This window comes from Glossina fuscipes, unplaced genomic scaffold (assembly GCF_014805625.2).
Source record: "Glossina fuscipes isolate IAEA_lab_2018 unplaced genomic scaffold, Yale_Gfus_2 3, whole genome shotgun sequence".
In the NCBI taxonomy this organism is placed as follows: Eukaryota; Metazoa; Arthropoda; class Insecta; order Diptera; family Glossinidae; genus Glossina; species Glossina fuscipes.
Genome location: NW_023998417.1, coordinates 13,131,552 through 13,145,662, shown reverse-complemented (window position 1 = coordinate 13,145,662; position 14,111 = coordinate 13,131,552). Strand labels below are relative to the sequence as shown.

The window sequence follows — 14,111 nt, the reverse complement described above, 5'->3', positions numbered from 1 at the left end:
TCACTTTATTAAATTAGTTTATAAAGCACTACTACTATTATACCGCTCCCATATATAAAACACGAACACAATGGCTGGGGAAAGTCTTTCGCTTAAGGAACAAAAGTCGTTTTCTTCTGTGATAATAATAATGGGCTAAGAAGAATAGAAACCATTGTAGTATTATATATAAGAGAGATAATCAATCATTTTCCAAATGTATGTTTGTATTGATAGGTATAACATCTAAATATTTGTATTCTGCACTTTGACATGGCTTAGTACGCATTATTAAAAGATAATTTAGAGGCAAAGAGAAGTTTACCAATATTATCCAATTTACGTGACTACAACAAGATTGTAGCGACCTTAGAATCTCTAATATATACATAGGACTACTTTAGTTAGCACCTTATTTAAAACATGATCTTGCGAAAGAAAAAGGAAGAACTTGAGGTCAACTTTGTTTTTCTATATAAAGTTTTCGAGTCGTTTTTCGTCGACTTTTAGTCATACTCATGACCGTGGGAAAGGAAAAGAAAGAACTTAAGGTCACCTTTGCTTTCTACGTGGAGAGATTTAGAATCGTTATCATCACTCTGGCCAAAATGTATGTATAATCAATCTGATCGTCCACTTTTATCGCTCATAAGCATTTCTCAAGCATTTATATGTCACTTAATGAATAAAGAATGCCTGTAGGCCTTAAAAGAGATATTAAAAATGGAAAAACGATTGAGGTGGCACAACTAAGCATGATAAGCAATCATTTATAAATATGTCTAAAGAGAATTTTTTATCAAATCTAAACTTGATAATGAACGACTTGTTTGACATGAAGCTACAATTATTAAAAATATTTTTATAAAAAAAATGAAAAATATTTTGATTAAGGGAAGGAAAACAACAAACACACTGATAACTCGTTTCTTCTAAATGTGCACAGATTTTTGTTAGTTTATCTTTCTAATCAAAAATCTTACTAATTGACAATATGCTCAACATCAGTCATCTGCCTGCACGTATATGTGTATATGTCGATACATTGACTATATTAATTCGCTTGCAGGCATCCAGACAATAGTGAAATCTTTGGTATGGAATCCCTTCTTCTCTTGTTTTTTGCACAACTGTTTAATATTGTAATGCTAATCAAGTTCTGTTGATATTTGTTTTGTAAGAAATTTTATACACACATACACATATTGCAGGGATGTAATTATTTGAAACCACACATATGCACATTTACATGCTATTAAATGAGCAGATATATATATATATATATATATATATATAAAATAGAGGATATATATACCAAGAGTGGCGTTACAATTTCAAAATACATCTGAACATTTTAAGCAATCAAGAGAAATTTTGTTTTTCGAAAAACTTGTATTTTTAATTTGCATAGATATACAATTCTTTATACAATGGATGCTATACAGAACATACATTTATCTGCACATAAAAAAACACACTTACGAGAAGAAAAATAAAGACTAGGAGAAGGAAAAAAAGAGAAAATAAATTTGAGCAAACACCCAACAAACTACACACATGCACATGGATAGACAATTTTGTTAAATTCGGAACAAAAATATTTATATACTATTGTGCAATATATGAATAGACGTTAGTTGTTAAGGCACAAAATTTCGGCTATATACGGCTATTTGAGCATGCAATCAACATAAAATGTGGTATAGGTGAAGGAATTTTTAATAAAAGGCTTCCAAGCTATTCCCCGCGGCATAATAAATGCAGATGACAGCAAGTGTTTAATAATAGCAGAATCAATGAAATTCAAACGAAACGAAAATTCATGTCAATCAACTATAAATTATATTTAAAAATAAATTTTTGTTTAAAAATTCGCAACATTTACAACTTTTTCTTTTTTTTATTATAATTGAAAGCAAACTGATGTAACGAAAGTCTGCTAATTTATTACTCTCAGTTGTGTTGGCAGTTAAGTAAGAAAACTTGCAGATACATATTCATCCCACTTACCGAAAAATTGAAAGAATATACATATATGTACAAATATATATATATATATATATGTATAGATGTACACTTAAATGCATATACGTATGTACATAGATATATATGGATACAAACACTTTTGTATTCACTTGTGGTTAAATGCACAAAATCAACGTTTCCAGAACATGCCGGGAAGGTCTAACCTCAAATTTGGTGTTGTGCATTAAAATTTTGCTAAGGACTAGCTAAGTGTACTCGCCGAACGTATTGCCGATTAACGTGAATATTTATTCATGTCTTCTGTTATTGCTTATAGAACTCGCATTTATTAAACGCACATTTCGATGTACGTTCTACATTGAATAATGATGTCTTGCTCTTGAATACACGTACGTTTTTATGCCATCGTTTTTAGCAGCTTTTACAGTAAATTATAAAACTTTAGTCCATACACAGGTAGGCTTAAGACGGTTTTTGGAAGTTAACATTAATAATAATTTAAATACCGCTCAGACGGAATGATTGGTCGATGATCGTAAAGACGGATTAATATTGGGGCAGAACAATCGTTGAGACAACGGTGAAGGGTAGGGGGATCAGATGAATAGATAAATACGCGAATGGACAGAATCATCTGGATGGATGGGCAAATAGGTAAACAAATGTAAAGATGGAAATGGCAATGAAATGTTTATATCGCTTGGATTATAGCATATTTCCATTGGCTAATTTAGTATGTCTATGTACTCTGGATGTTGGATAATCGTTTGCTGTTAATTAAGCCTTATATTATTTAACGCGAAGCCGAAAAGAAAGTGAACTCATATTGCATTGACATAGCAAAAAAACGAAAGCGAAAAAATTTGAAGAACACTGTAGAAGTGGTATCATACAGAGGTAAATAAATATCCAATACTCATAGACCAAGGTTTTTGCTCGACAACATAGATTTCCTTTTTGTTTCCAGCTCCTCACTATGCAACATCTGCAATAAAACAACAACTAAACATTGTAGTCGGACATTAATTTGCTTATGTTGCTTCGGCTAACACAATTTTTCATTAATCTGCAGGTCTGACGACCGGAAATGACTAGTTCCCGTTAGATTAAATGATGAAGCCGTTGCGGGAATTTAAGCAAGTATTGAGAATCCTCATCCTCTTTTGTGGAGAAATGGTATCCAAGTGTTAGAGAAGTGTTAGGCATAATATTTGCTTTTTCGAAGGAGACCAGTTAATAATAAGTCAAATATTGCAAAAAAGGAAAAAAAAAAATTACTAATTATGTGTAATATAATGCTTGAGTACAAGTCTTAAGTGGCGAATTGTGAAATTGAAGAAGCAAGGCATTCCCATTGCAACATGCATGTATATTACATATGACATATAAAGTACAAGGATAACCAGCAGGGGGCAAACATATCAAAGCACCCGTATTGCAAACTCGGCAAGCATTGGTGGAGAAAGCAACGTAATTAAACATGAACGTAATTACGAGTAATTAATATCATTTAGTCACATGTACATATATATCTTTTTGTTATTGTGTATTGTTTAATTTAATATATAGCTTATAAAAAACAAGGTCATTACATATTGGCGTGTTTTTAACGTCCGTTCATATATAATATATATGCACAAAATGTATATAAACTGTGCCAGATATAAATTTTTGCTTTCATGCATTTTATTTTTTTTTTTTTTTTTTTATTGTGTGTAAATTCTCTTTTTTTATTTTTTTATATATCATTTTTACATTAACGATTATTTGTATTCGTTTATTTTAATTTGTTGTTATTTGTTCATGTTCATGTATACGCACACAAATTGAACAGATCCACCCATACGTACACTTTTATATACATACATTTTATAGTTACGTTACGTACAATTGAACATAATGCTTATGTTGTGTAATTTATTTTAAAATAATTTTTAATGCACCACTAATTGGCAGCTAATATCTGTTAATGGTACATGACAATGTTGAAATTGTCGAGGGCATATATGCCCATGCATGTCGTCCTGAGCGCGTTCAATACTCTATATCGCATTCAATATATGCTATATTGTTGCTGATGGCATTTGGCACGGTATCTATACTCTATTCAAAAGGGAATTGATACTTGTTTTGTGTGTTTTTTTTTTTTTTTTTTTGAAAATTTTGGTCTCAATATAGGAAGAATGATGGAGCATTTTAGAAAACGTAAATAAACCTTTCCTATTGGAATTATATGCTTCAAGATCAATAAATTACATTAATAAATTATTAATAAAAAAAACAAGGGGAAAATTTCCGAGTAATAAATACAGGATTCCTATAATTAAAAATCTCTTCGTATCAATAGCTCTAAATTAACCCAATTAGGTTGCAAATAAAAAGAATTGAAGAAGAATGCAAAACTTGTGCAGAATCGTTTTTGTGATTTTGTATACTGTTTATCTTTAGCTTACGCAATGGAGCAGTTTTCTATTTCTTTTTTTACTTTTTCCGGTCAGTCACTAGGGATACGACACTCTCCCACTTTCAAGATTTGCAAATCAAAGGACAGACACCAACACAAAAAGCACATAAGAAACTCAACTCGGCATCTCATACTCTTTAAGAATGTACAACACATCATTCAATGAGGTCGTGGAGTAATATGTACATGAAAGATCGCTATTGACGAATACATATGATTTTTGAAAGGTATAAATCTCCGAATGAGATGTCTCAAATTTTCATCACATTTACCTTAGGGACGTTACGCAAAAAATTCGTATTTTTGCATTGTGTTCCCAAAACGAAAGTGGGCTCATTAAAAAAAATCCCTAATTTGTAAATATGAGGGGGGTTCGTCAATAGCGACAAGAGTTGTACATCATCCTACAATCTTATTGAGTGACACATTCTGAAATGCTTATACGCACACTCGGGAAATTGCAATCAAATAAATTATAAAACACTACTAAAGATTCGCGATGTTCGAGATGTAACCTTTCTTCTAAAGTCAATATTTCTTTGAACTATTTCCATGGGTGGAAGCTCATACGCAGCCTATAAAGTCCATTACGCTTACATGGCTTTCTTTGTCATGTCAACTGTGCTTTGCTTTTTCTCATTTCATAACTTTGGCCAAGGCTTTACGCTATCAAGTATAAATCATATCTAATTTGCCCACATATCTGTAGAATTAAACCCATAGCATAGGCGGTTGAACCAGCCCTCGTTCAAAATAGCAATAATGAAGAGATGCGAAAGCCGTACTGTATTTCTTTATCTTTACGTAACAAAGACGAGGCCCCTGATTACGCGAACAGTATCTGTGGAGTTCATTTAATTAAGGTCGTATAAAGTTTTTAAACTGATTATTATTTGTTAACTATTAATGTCCTCAAATTATTTGCTTCCCATTAAAACTTACTCTGGTATGTTGCTCTAAATGCTTAAAAATAACAGAAAGAAAAGGAAAATATTAATTTCAAATTTGTTTATGATACAAAGCAAGAGGAAAAAAAAAAAAAAAGAACAGAAAGAATAAGAAAACAAACTCAAGCTGTTAATAATCTAGAAAAAAGATTCCCCGACTGTTATATGTCAACATTGCTCGAGAGAGAAGAGAAATGAAGACCGAAGACAAACTTCTGCCAGTTTCCAGAACATATCAAAAAGGAAAAATTTGAACAAACTGTCCGTATAATTTTGACTGACAATAAGAGCAAAAAGGGACATTAAACATATAAACGTAATGACGTTGATAGTGGGGAGAAGCAAAGAATTAAAAAAAAAAAAAAAAAAAAAAAATAGAAAAAGGAAATCAACCAACATCAAATACTGTCTTGTCGTAAAACATTAGAAATTGCGAGCTTTCTTCATGTTTTCAGGGTAGTTTGTTGGCGAACGTGCGGAGACGTAATATCATATAAAAAACTGTCTAAGAACTCTTAAATATGCGCTAATGAAAAAAGTTTTCATCAAAATCGTTTACATTTGGATTTTCTTTTCGCATTCTATTCTACACGATTTGTATTTTTTTTCCATTTTTTCTTCTTCTCGCTCCCTCCCTCCTTAACCGTCTATTGTCTATTAGGCAGGGTTCAAATTAAAGTGTGAGTTGAGTGTGATGCAGCATAAGTTGGAACATTAAAATAAGTGCTTGCAACATTAATTTGTTTTCATTTGAAATTTCGAATCGCTTTTATTGTTTTCTATGACTCTCTCTCCCCCCTTTGTCTGCTTTTGTCACCTACTCTCTTTTACTCTTTCATTCCAATGAATCTTGCGATACCCATTCGAAAATATTCTAATGCAACGAAAGATGGACGACTTGACTGCATATGTGTATTATTGTTTACAAGCCGATAATAACAAAATGGATCTATGTTGGTTACTTAAAAGAGTGAATTAATATACACTTTTACGATATTTGAAATACAAAAGATTTGACTAATGATTGCGTTTAGATAACATTTGCAAAAAAAGCACTAGTAAAACTTTAAAGCCGATCTCTCCGGCCGAATACCCTAAAACAACTTTTCGAAGAACGCCTTTATATGGGAAGTTATCCGATCCGAATCATATTCAATAGCGTGCGTCCTTGGACCAAAACATGTCGGTGCATCGCATTTTATCGAAAACTGCTACTTGTGGGTTTACTACAAAAATGAACGGGTAGATATTAGACGGACAGACAAGCCTAGATAGATTCACACAAACTTTCAGTGTAATAAAAGGTTGGTCGCTTCCAAGTCCTTCTAGCTGTTGTATATATTCGCATAAACTTAATATATCTATCTATAAAGGAAAACAAAAAATAACGTTTCAGTATGACGCGTGTATAGCATTTACGCTTAAAATCCTTCTAAATAGTGCGTGGAGTGGAAGCCTACTTATCACGTTTCCTGTTCCGAGTAAACGCTTGTGAGTTTCAAGTACTTCTTTCGTAATAAATTTCAAAAGTTTTATCAAATCTAATTCTTACTTGGCGAAAAAGTTTTGTAAACGTTGCCCCATCGAACGATTAGGTTAATATACTGTCATGTCCGCAAGTGATTTTAACGATATATGCATACACAAATGCGAATATATATTTTCGGCAGAAGTCGTCAAACTTTCTTCTTTGTGGAGCCCAGTGCGTAAATGGGTAAATAGAAGGATTATGGGAGACCTCGTACTGTTGTTATCGCATAACGACCGATCTATGATAGTTTGAAGGACGCATTTAAAAAACCATAAAGCATCTAATGCTTCACTTTTATTTCTCAATGTGCTAAGTGTACATTTCTCAGGTTTAGATAAAATCTATTGTTCAGATATTTCAAATATAATCAAAGACGAGTGCGTTGCCGTCCGTGGAGAAAGCGTTGGACGTCGCTGACATGTATAATTTTTACTGGCGCCAGCGTTAAGTTTTTAATGAATTTCCGTTTAGAGTTTCGTAGCGCATCAAATCGAAGTAAATTACGTGCTTACATACCGAACGACACAGCTCATAAAAATATTAAACAAGATGATTAGCTAATAAATTCCAGTATAAAAGAATAGATAAACTTTAGACACAAAAGCGATGAAATGTCATACAAGTCATTGCAAAATTTTGAGTAACTTTTCGCGGTCAATCAGTTGTCGGATTTAAGTAGTATTGCATAGGCTCGTATAGTAAAATATATAAATATTTAGAATTCGTTTGAAAAACTAAAATTATTATTATTGGAATAATTTTTAACATTTAAAAGTTTTATGCATAACAAGGCATTAAGTCTTCTTACTTAAGTCACTTCTTTTGGCATTAAGCAAAGTAAGCATATAAGTGAATTTCTTGCTAATGTCGCTCACCTTCATTGTGTGGTACGTATAAAAAATCTAAGCTGATTGTTAAAAGAAATGTTAACATGCACCTATACATATAGATTTAATGCCTGAAGTTTTAATTAACGTATGTTAACTACGATAATTCGTGTAAGTTGAGCGCTTTACTGCTTTCTATAAAGAGGAATTTAGTAATAGAGAAACAAATATGATAAGAAAATATTAGGAATTTTGCGTAAACTTAATTTTGCTGCAATCAGTCAGCAATTTGTAGAAAAATGAGTTAAAACTTTCCACACGTAGTAAAGTATCTGATCTGAACTATCTGACGGGCCTCAAAAAGATGTTTCGCAAATAAAAAATTTCCGAAATTCTCTCTTTGCCTTTATGACACTTATTAATCTAAAATACATACATACACACAATGCTAATAACGGAAATGACCTTTATATATATACTTTATATATATACTTTAATAGCATACTTTACAATTTCAATATGCTTTGCAAAGAGCAAAGCTAGCAAATTTGTACCATATGCTAATACTCTCGCATTTGATATGATTTAATAGCAAATATTTATCGGTGGTAAAACCAGGTGAAGTGTCGAAGCTAAATTACGTTTCAATTTACGGGCAAACATTAATTTTGACTTTGAACTGTAGCGAGAGCAACACGGAAAGAGTACCAATGGGAGAAATGTGTTATTGATAAAAGGGGACCATGTCGTACAGCATTCATTGTTTACGGAAACATTGCTCTGTTTTCGAAGGAATTGATAGAAGTTACGGTACGAGGCAAACACTAGGAAGCACTGCGAGAACCTCACATTAGAATACTCAGCTCAAATCCAAATTTTGTAACCCTCTGCAAAAATGTACCAAATAATCAAAGTGCGATAATTTAGAAATTTTTTTTAATAAAATTGTAGTTATTTCCCAGTGACTAGGCCTACTTCCGTATATTTAAAAATGTAAGAAGCTATGTGAACACCGAACCTAAGAATATTGAAGAGGATTAGGGTGACATTTGACCTCTTCTGTAGAACAAAATGTTTACAAAAACGTGACTACATTCAGGCTTAGACGTAAGGTGGCGGGATGGTTTCCTGATGCGCAGAGAAGACACACGTAAGATGATTTCTTCGAGATATTCTATAGCATTTGAAAAAGACTTGCATGACGTAATGTGATCCGCAACAGCCGCTGGTGGCTATTTGGTGATTAGCGAATCTCCATAATCTACAAATATTAGAGAAGGGAAATAGACAGATGACCAACGTCGAGTATATGCACGTAGACTACATGAATTCTCCTGCAAGTTGGAAAATTTAATACACTGATGTCACGTAAGTATAGATGAGGAAAAAAAATAAAATGAAATTTCCATGAAAGAGGGAATCAAGGAAAGTTTATGTTTTAGTTGACAAGAGAAAAAGAAAACATTGGAAATTTTGTAATTAAAAGCAGTTTTGTTTTTGTTTAACGTGTACATGGCCATCTAATTAAAAGTTTAACAAAAATTCATAATTTGGTGCAAAACACAAAATTTATGTTTTTATTAATGAATATGCTCCAGCATGTTTATGTTTTTGTGTAGATACCTATACAAAACATATCGGCACATTCCCAGGAATATATGCACGTATATGTACATAATAATATAAAAAACTAACATACGTAAGGACAAAGTTCCGATGACATTGTAATTGCATTAAACCCACTCTAGCAGAGTAATTCAACATAAAATGAAAACAGGAATAACGCATACAAATGAATTTATGTTCTATGCTGCTCTACGTTGTTTTTTTTTTCTTTTTTTGTTTTTTTTTGTTACCAACTACATAATACTGCTGTATTCTGCTTATGCTTCGTAAAAACCACAATGTTTATTTATACATATACATACATACGTACACCCGTATATACTCATATATTTTGTTTTTATATTATGTTGTTCATAAACACCTTTCCAAACATTCATAGTTATACTCTTATACGTTCTTTTCGTGTACTGCAAAATTAGCTGGTTTATTTGAATAACTGCGAGTGTGTGTAAGTGAGAAATGTCAACTTAGATTTCTATGCGCCCCCGCGTGAAACAGCAGTGCTTTGAGAGCTACTAAACAAGTTGTTAACATGCCAACTTCACAAAATCAAATTTTTACATGTTATCATTAAACGCCATTCAACGAATTCGATACAGTGGTTGTGTCGCATTCCCTTCAATGGACTTCAAAAGCTGCTAAACACAACAATGAACGGGGATTCTGGTTTAAAGCTCCCTTTTCATAATGAAAGTGTATTCAATATATAGTAGGGTTGAAAAATACTCTAAACGCATTAGTAAACGTGTTCAACGCAAAATTAATAGCATTTCACTGATTCTCGGTTCGCCTGTTAAAGTGTTTAAGAGAAAAATGGCTGGATTATATTACAAATAGGCATTGGAGAGGTAAATAGATTTCGGTTTAAACTTTACACCCAAGTAAAAACTTTTAATTTTTAATAAGCTGATGATGCTGCGAGGAATTATGATTAAGGACTTAATACTGAGGGTCTAAGATATTGCTTTAAAGTAATTATTAGACAACTTACTTTCAAGCAAACACAAAGTAAATACTATTCTGATACTTTAAATCCTTCTCGACCGCAATATTATAGGATGATAAGCTGATTTGTTAAGTGTTCAAATTTTTGTTATTTGCGATAAAGAATTGCTTTCAAAATATAGACTCTCATCCTTGGAGAAATAGAACTTTTCTGCTTCGCCTTTTAATATTAAAAAGCATGTAGTTGACAACGCTACTCTATAATTGTAAAACTCCATTCGTGTTGCATCAAACTCTGTCTGTCTTGGGCTCGGCAGGCTTTTTTCCGTTCTTCGACTCGTTTCTGCAACTTTTACTCCGATAAACGATGGAAGGCCATTGCCCTATACGATCTCTAGTCTCTTTCAACCCCAAAGATTTTCTTAATAAAAAAATATTTTTTTTTTTTTTTTTGAATAAACCTTATTTAGCCCTATTGACCATAAAGATTCATATTCGACTGTTTTGTTTTATAGAAAAGCAAATTAATGTATTATTTTGAGATCAACACTAATCCATTAATAACAGCACTTTTAAAAATTGATACCATAACAAATTCTACCGGCATTTACGTCCTTGCCCTGATCGTAAATGAACAGAAGGATTTAATCCACATAGCGATTGCCAGGATTATCAGGGTTATAGAAGTTTTATCTTTAAAAAGGAACAATCGAAAGTTAATTGAAAAGCTTCCCTATATGTCGTTTCTTATAACAATGTAATAAACGCTCTTTTCAATTTCCCTTTTCTAAAATTTAAATTTCCTCATCAGTACAGAATTTAATGTCAGTGCATAATGCTTTCATAAAACATTTTGATCCAATCGATTATATTAGTTTTGAACTTTAATTAAAAAGAGAAATATTGCATATTTTTGAACACATTTAATAATAAAAACGACTAAGGTCAGAGCACGTAGAACGAAACTTTCTAATATTGATTCATTTAATCAACGGCAATATTTATCAATTTTTCCTCCTCATAAATTTTCTTTGTTTCTAAGTAAAATTTTTCAGACCGACAAATGCGCATTTCGCAAGAAAGAGTAGGAACTTTGCAGACAATAGCAGAAATTAGAAAAGGGTGCTTGCATCCGTTTGCTTATTTACTGTTACAGTTACTTGCTAGTTATGTGCAAGGCTATGGACTTTTATCTTTAGCTATATTCGGAATTTTCCCAAGGAAGAGTGAAAATGATGACTACAAAACTTTCCTTTTTCTTTTGGGACATTCTAATATTCCCAAATTAAGATATATACGACATGGCCTAGTTGTCGATCGATTTGTAAAAGAACAAATCATACAATATCTAGGTTGCACGCGGATATTAAATCAAACCAATTAATTGTTATTATGAATTTGCGGACAGACACAGAAACATTATATATAATTTCACAACGTTTAAGATGCATGCCTCCGACGGTTGTTGAAAGCCTAACCCGACATAGAACTTTCATCAACCTCTTATGCACGGTATTGCTTTCAAAAGAATGCTTCAAAACTTTCATCAACCTTTGAAGCATCTCGCCGGAGGGGGTCTTTGTGAATGTTTGTTTGAAAAATGTGTTATGTCTTTGAAATACAAAACTTTAAAATGGAAATCAAATAAATAAAAAATTTAAAAGCTTTTAAAAAAACCATCACCTACCTGTAATCATATTCACCAACCTTCTCTTAATTCGGTTTCTGTTTCGAAAGCAGGATAAAAATTGATGAAGGATCTGAGTTTCAACTCGCTATCTATTATTATTTTATTTAGTTCCTTTTTTTTAAGGCTTAAACGTTGAATGTCTTCAGTTTTTCAGTATTAACTTTTTCTATTTTTATTACATCACTAATTCGTTCGTTTTGCTTTATTTCGGTTAAATGAAACGCGTATATACGACATTGACCTACAAAAAATCACCGAAAATCAATCACGAAAATAACCACTTTTACTTCGTTCACAATACCGAAAGTAATTCGTAGAAGCAGGCCTCTCAATATAACGCATATAATAATAATTTCATTCAAAATAATTTATACTTTACAATAAAAACTGATAACGAATCTTCGTTTAATAAAAACACATATCACCTAATTTCTTGCTATTTAATATGTTGAGTATTTCATTGTTAAGGCTTGTGTCTTTATTTTATATTCCTATTAGCTGGAAAGATTTGAACGACTTGCCTTTAAGAAACTATTGCATTTTCTGAAGCGAATGAAGCAAAAAAAAAGAAAAAACCCGCAAACAAGTGAACGCACGCCAAGCAAAATAAATTCATGGAAACCGAACGGAACACGGAAGAACCATTAGTAATACGAATTTTTAGGACTTTTCCCTACCAAAAATTTTCTTAGTATATACAACGCTTATTTTTGTGCAAATCCGAACACATTTTTTCACGAATGAAAGCAACAGAAGAACCGCCATATTTTAATTAATTTCTTATTACTTAACGCTCAGATTCGCTTGAGTCTTCTTTGATGACTACTTTAACTATTACCGAATACGTTTATTATATCCCGTTTAACTGAAAATATTTTACAGATTCCTCTGTTAAGCAACCTAACGTTTTGGAACACTTGTAGCAAGCCCGCAAAAACTCCCGTCAAGAGACCACCGGCATCAAAAAGTTTAATGATAATATGTAATGATAAATATGTGCAAAGCGTTTCTTGTTTCTTTCTTCTCATATAGTGTATTTTAACAAATTTATAATAAATCTATTTAATTAGTAGAAAACCGTGAATAATATGCAAATTTTATTAGCTTTTTTTCAATTTTCACGAATTTCACCATTTATCGCTATCAAAAGTCTTACTAGTATACATACGATGTTTCTCCTCGCACAAAATTCAATGAACTAAACGCACTTTACGAGCACGATCAAGCCAATAAGAAATACATACAAAGAGTGTTGCTCGCTTTAAAATTATTTCATCAGATTAGCGATTTATTGTTTTAAAGCTGGTTTAATTTAATCGCTTATTGATTAATTAAAATAATTTCTTCAAATTCTACGATTACCACGCAAATAGTGAAATGATGGGGTCGTCGACCCCTTTTGCGACTTTAAATTTTACTGTATGCGTTAATCGATTGCATAACTATGCAGTAGAACTTCAAATCACAATTTATTAATTAGTCAAAAAAGCATTGTATTAGCTATAAAGGAGTAAATCGCCAATTTGATTAAAAGATTGTGATAAACATCAACACTATTTTTACTTATTATTCTTGCTTTTTTGTCGCGAAGGAATTCGTTGTCAAGTGGCTGTATGTGTGCTGGAAAAAATCGTGAAAAAAGTGGGAATTGGAAGGAATCCTCGGTGTTTCAATATTTCTTGATTATTTGGCTGTCATTTGTGGGCTTAAAAGAGCAAATCTGTAAAATGCTTCCTATTAGAAGGAATATAGGAAAAAGGCAGAATTAGCAAAGTGGTAATACCGAGCAAATTTGAATGCTGAAATACTCAAGTCATGAGAGGCATATGAGAAAGAAATCAACTGATATATACTTTTGTTAAACGCAGATTCTTTGAATAAATTTTCAACTTGGATTCAGAATAAAATGAAATCAATACAGGATTAGGTCAGACATTTTAAACATAGAAAATGCTTGTGAAAAAACTCCAGGCAAGTACGAACTTTTAAATCTTACATCTTGATGTAATTTTTAAAATATATATTGAAAAAGCAATGCAGTTTTCAAAATAACATTTACTTGGGCATAGTTACCGGAGAAATTGGCCGTAAAGTTTGGTGGAATTTCTAACGTTCT

General features: G+C 32.0%; 1 protein-coding gene across 1 annotated transcript in view; it reads right to left on the bottom strand.

Annotated features, from left to right (window-relative positions):
- LOC119634406 overlaps window positions 1–12,507 on the bottom strand; it is a 104,409-nt gene extending 91,902 nt beyond the window's left edge. The window contains exon 1 of the mRNA XM_038028546.1: window positions 11,993–12,507. Coding sequence (XP_037884474.1) covers window positions 11,993–12,002 — 10 coding nt within the window. The 5' untranslated portion in view covers window positions 12,003–12,507. The remainder of the gene's footprint in view (window positions 1–11,992) is intronic.
- Window positions 12,508–14,111: the final 1,604 nt, after the last annotated feature.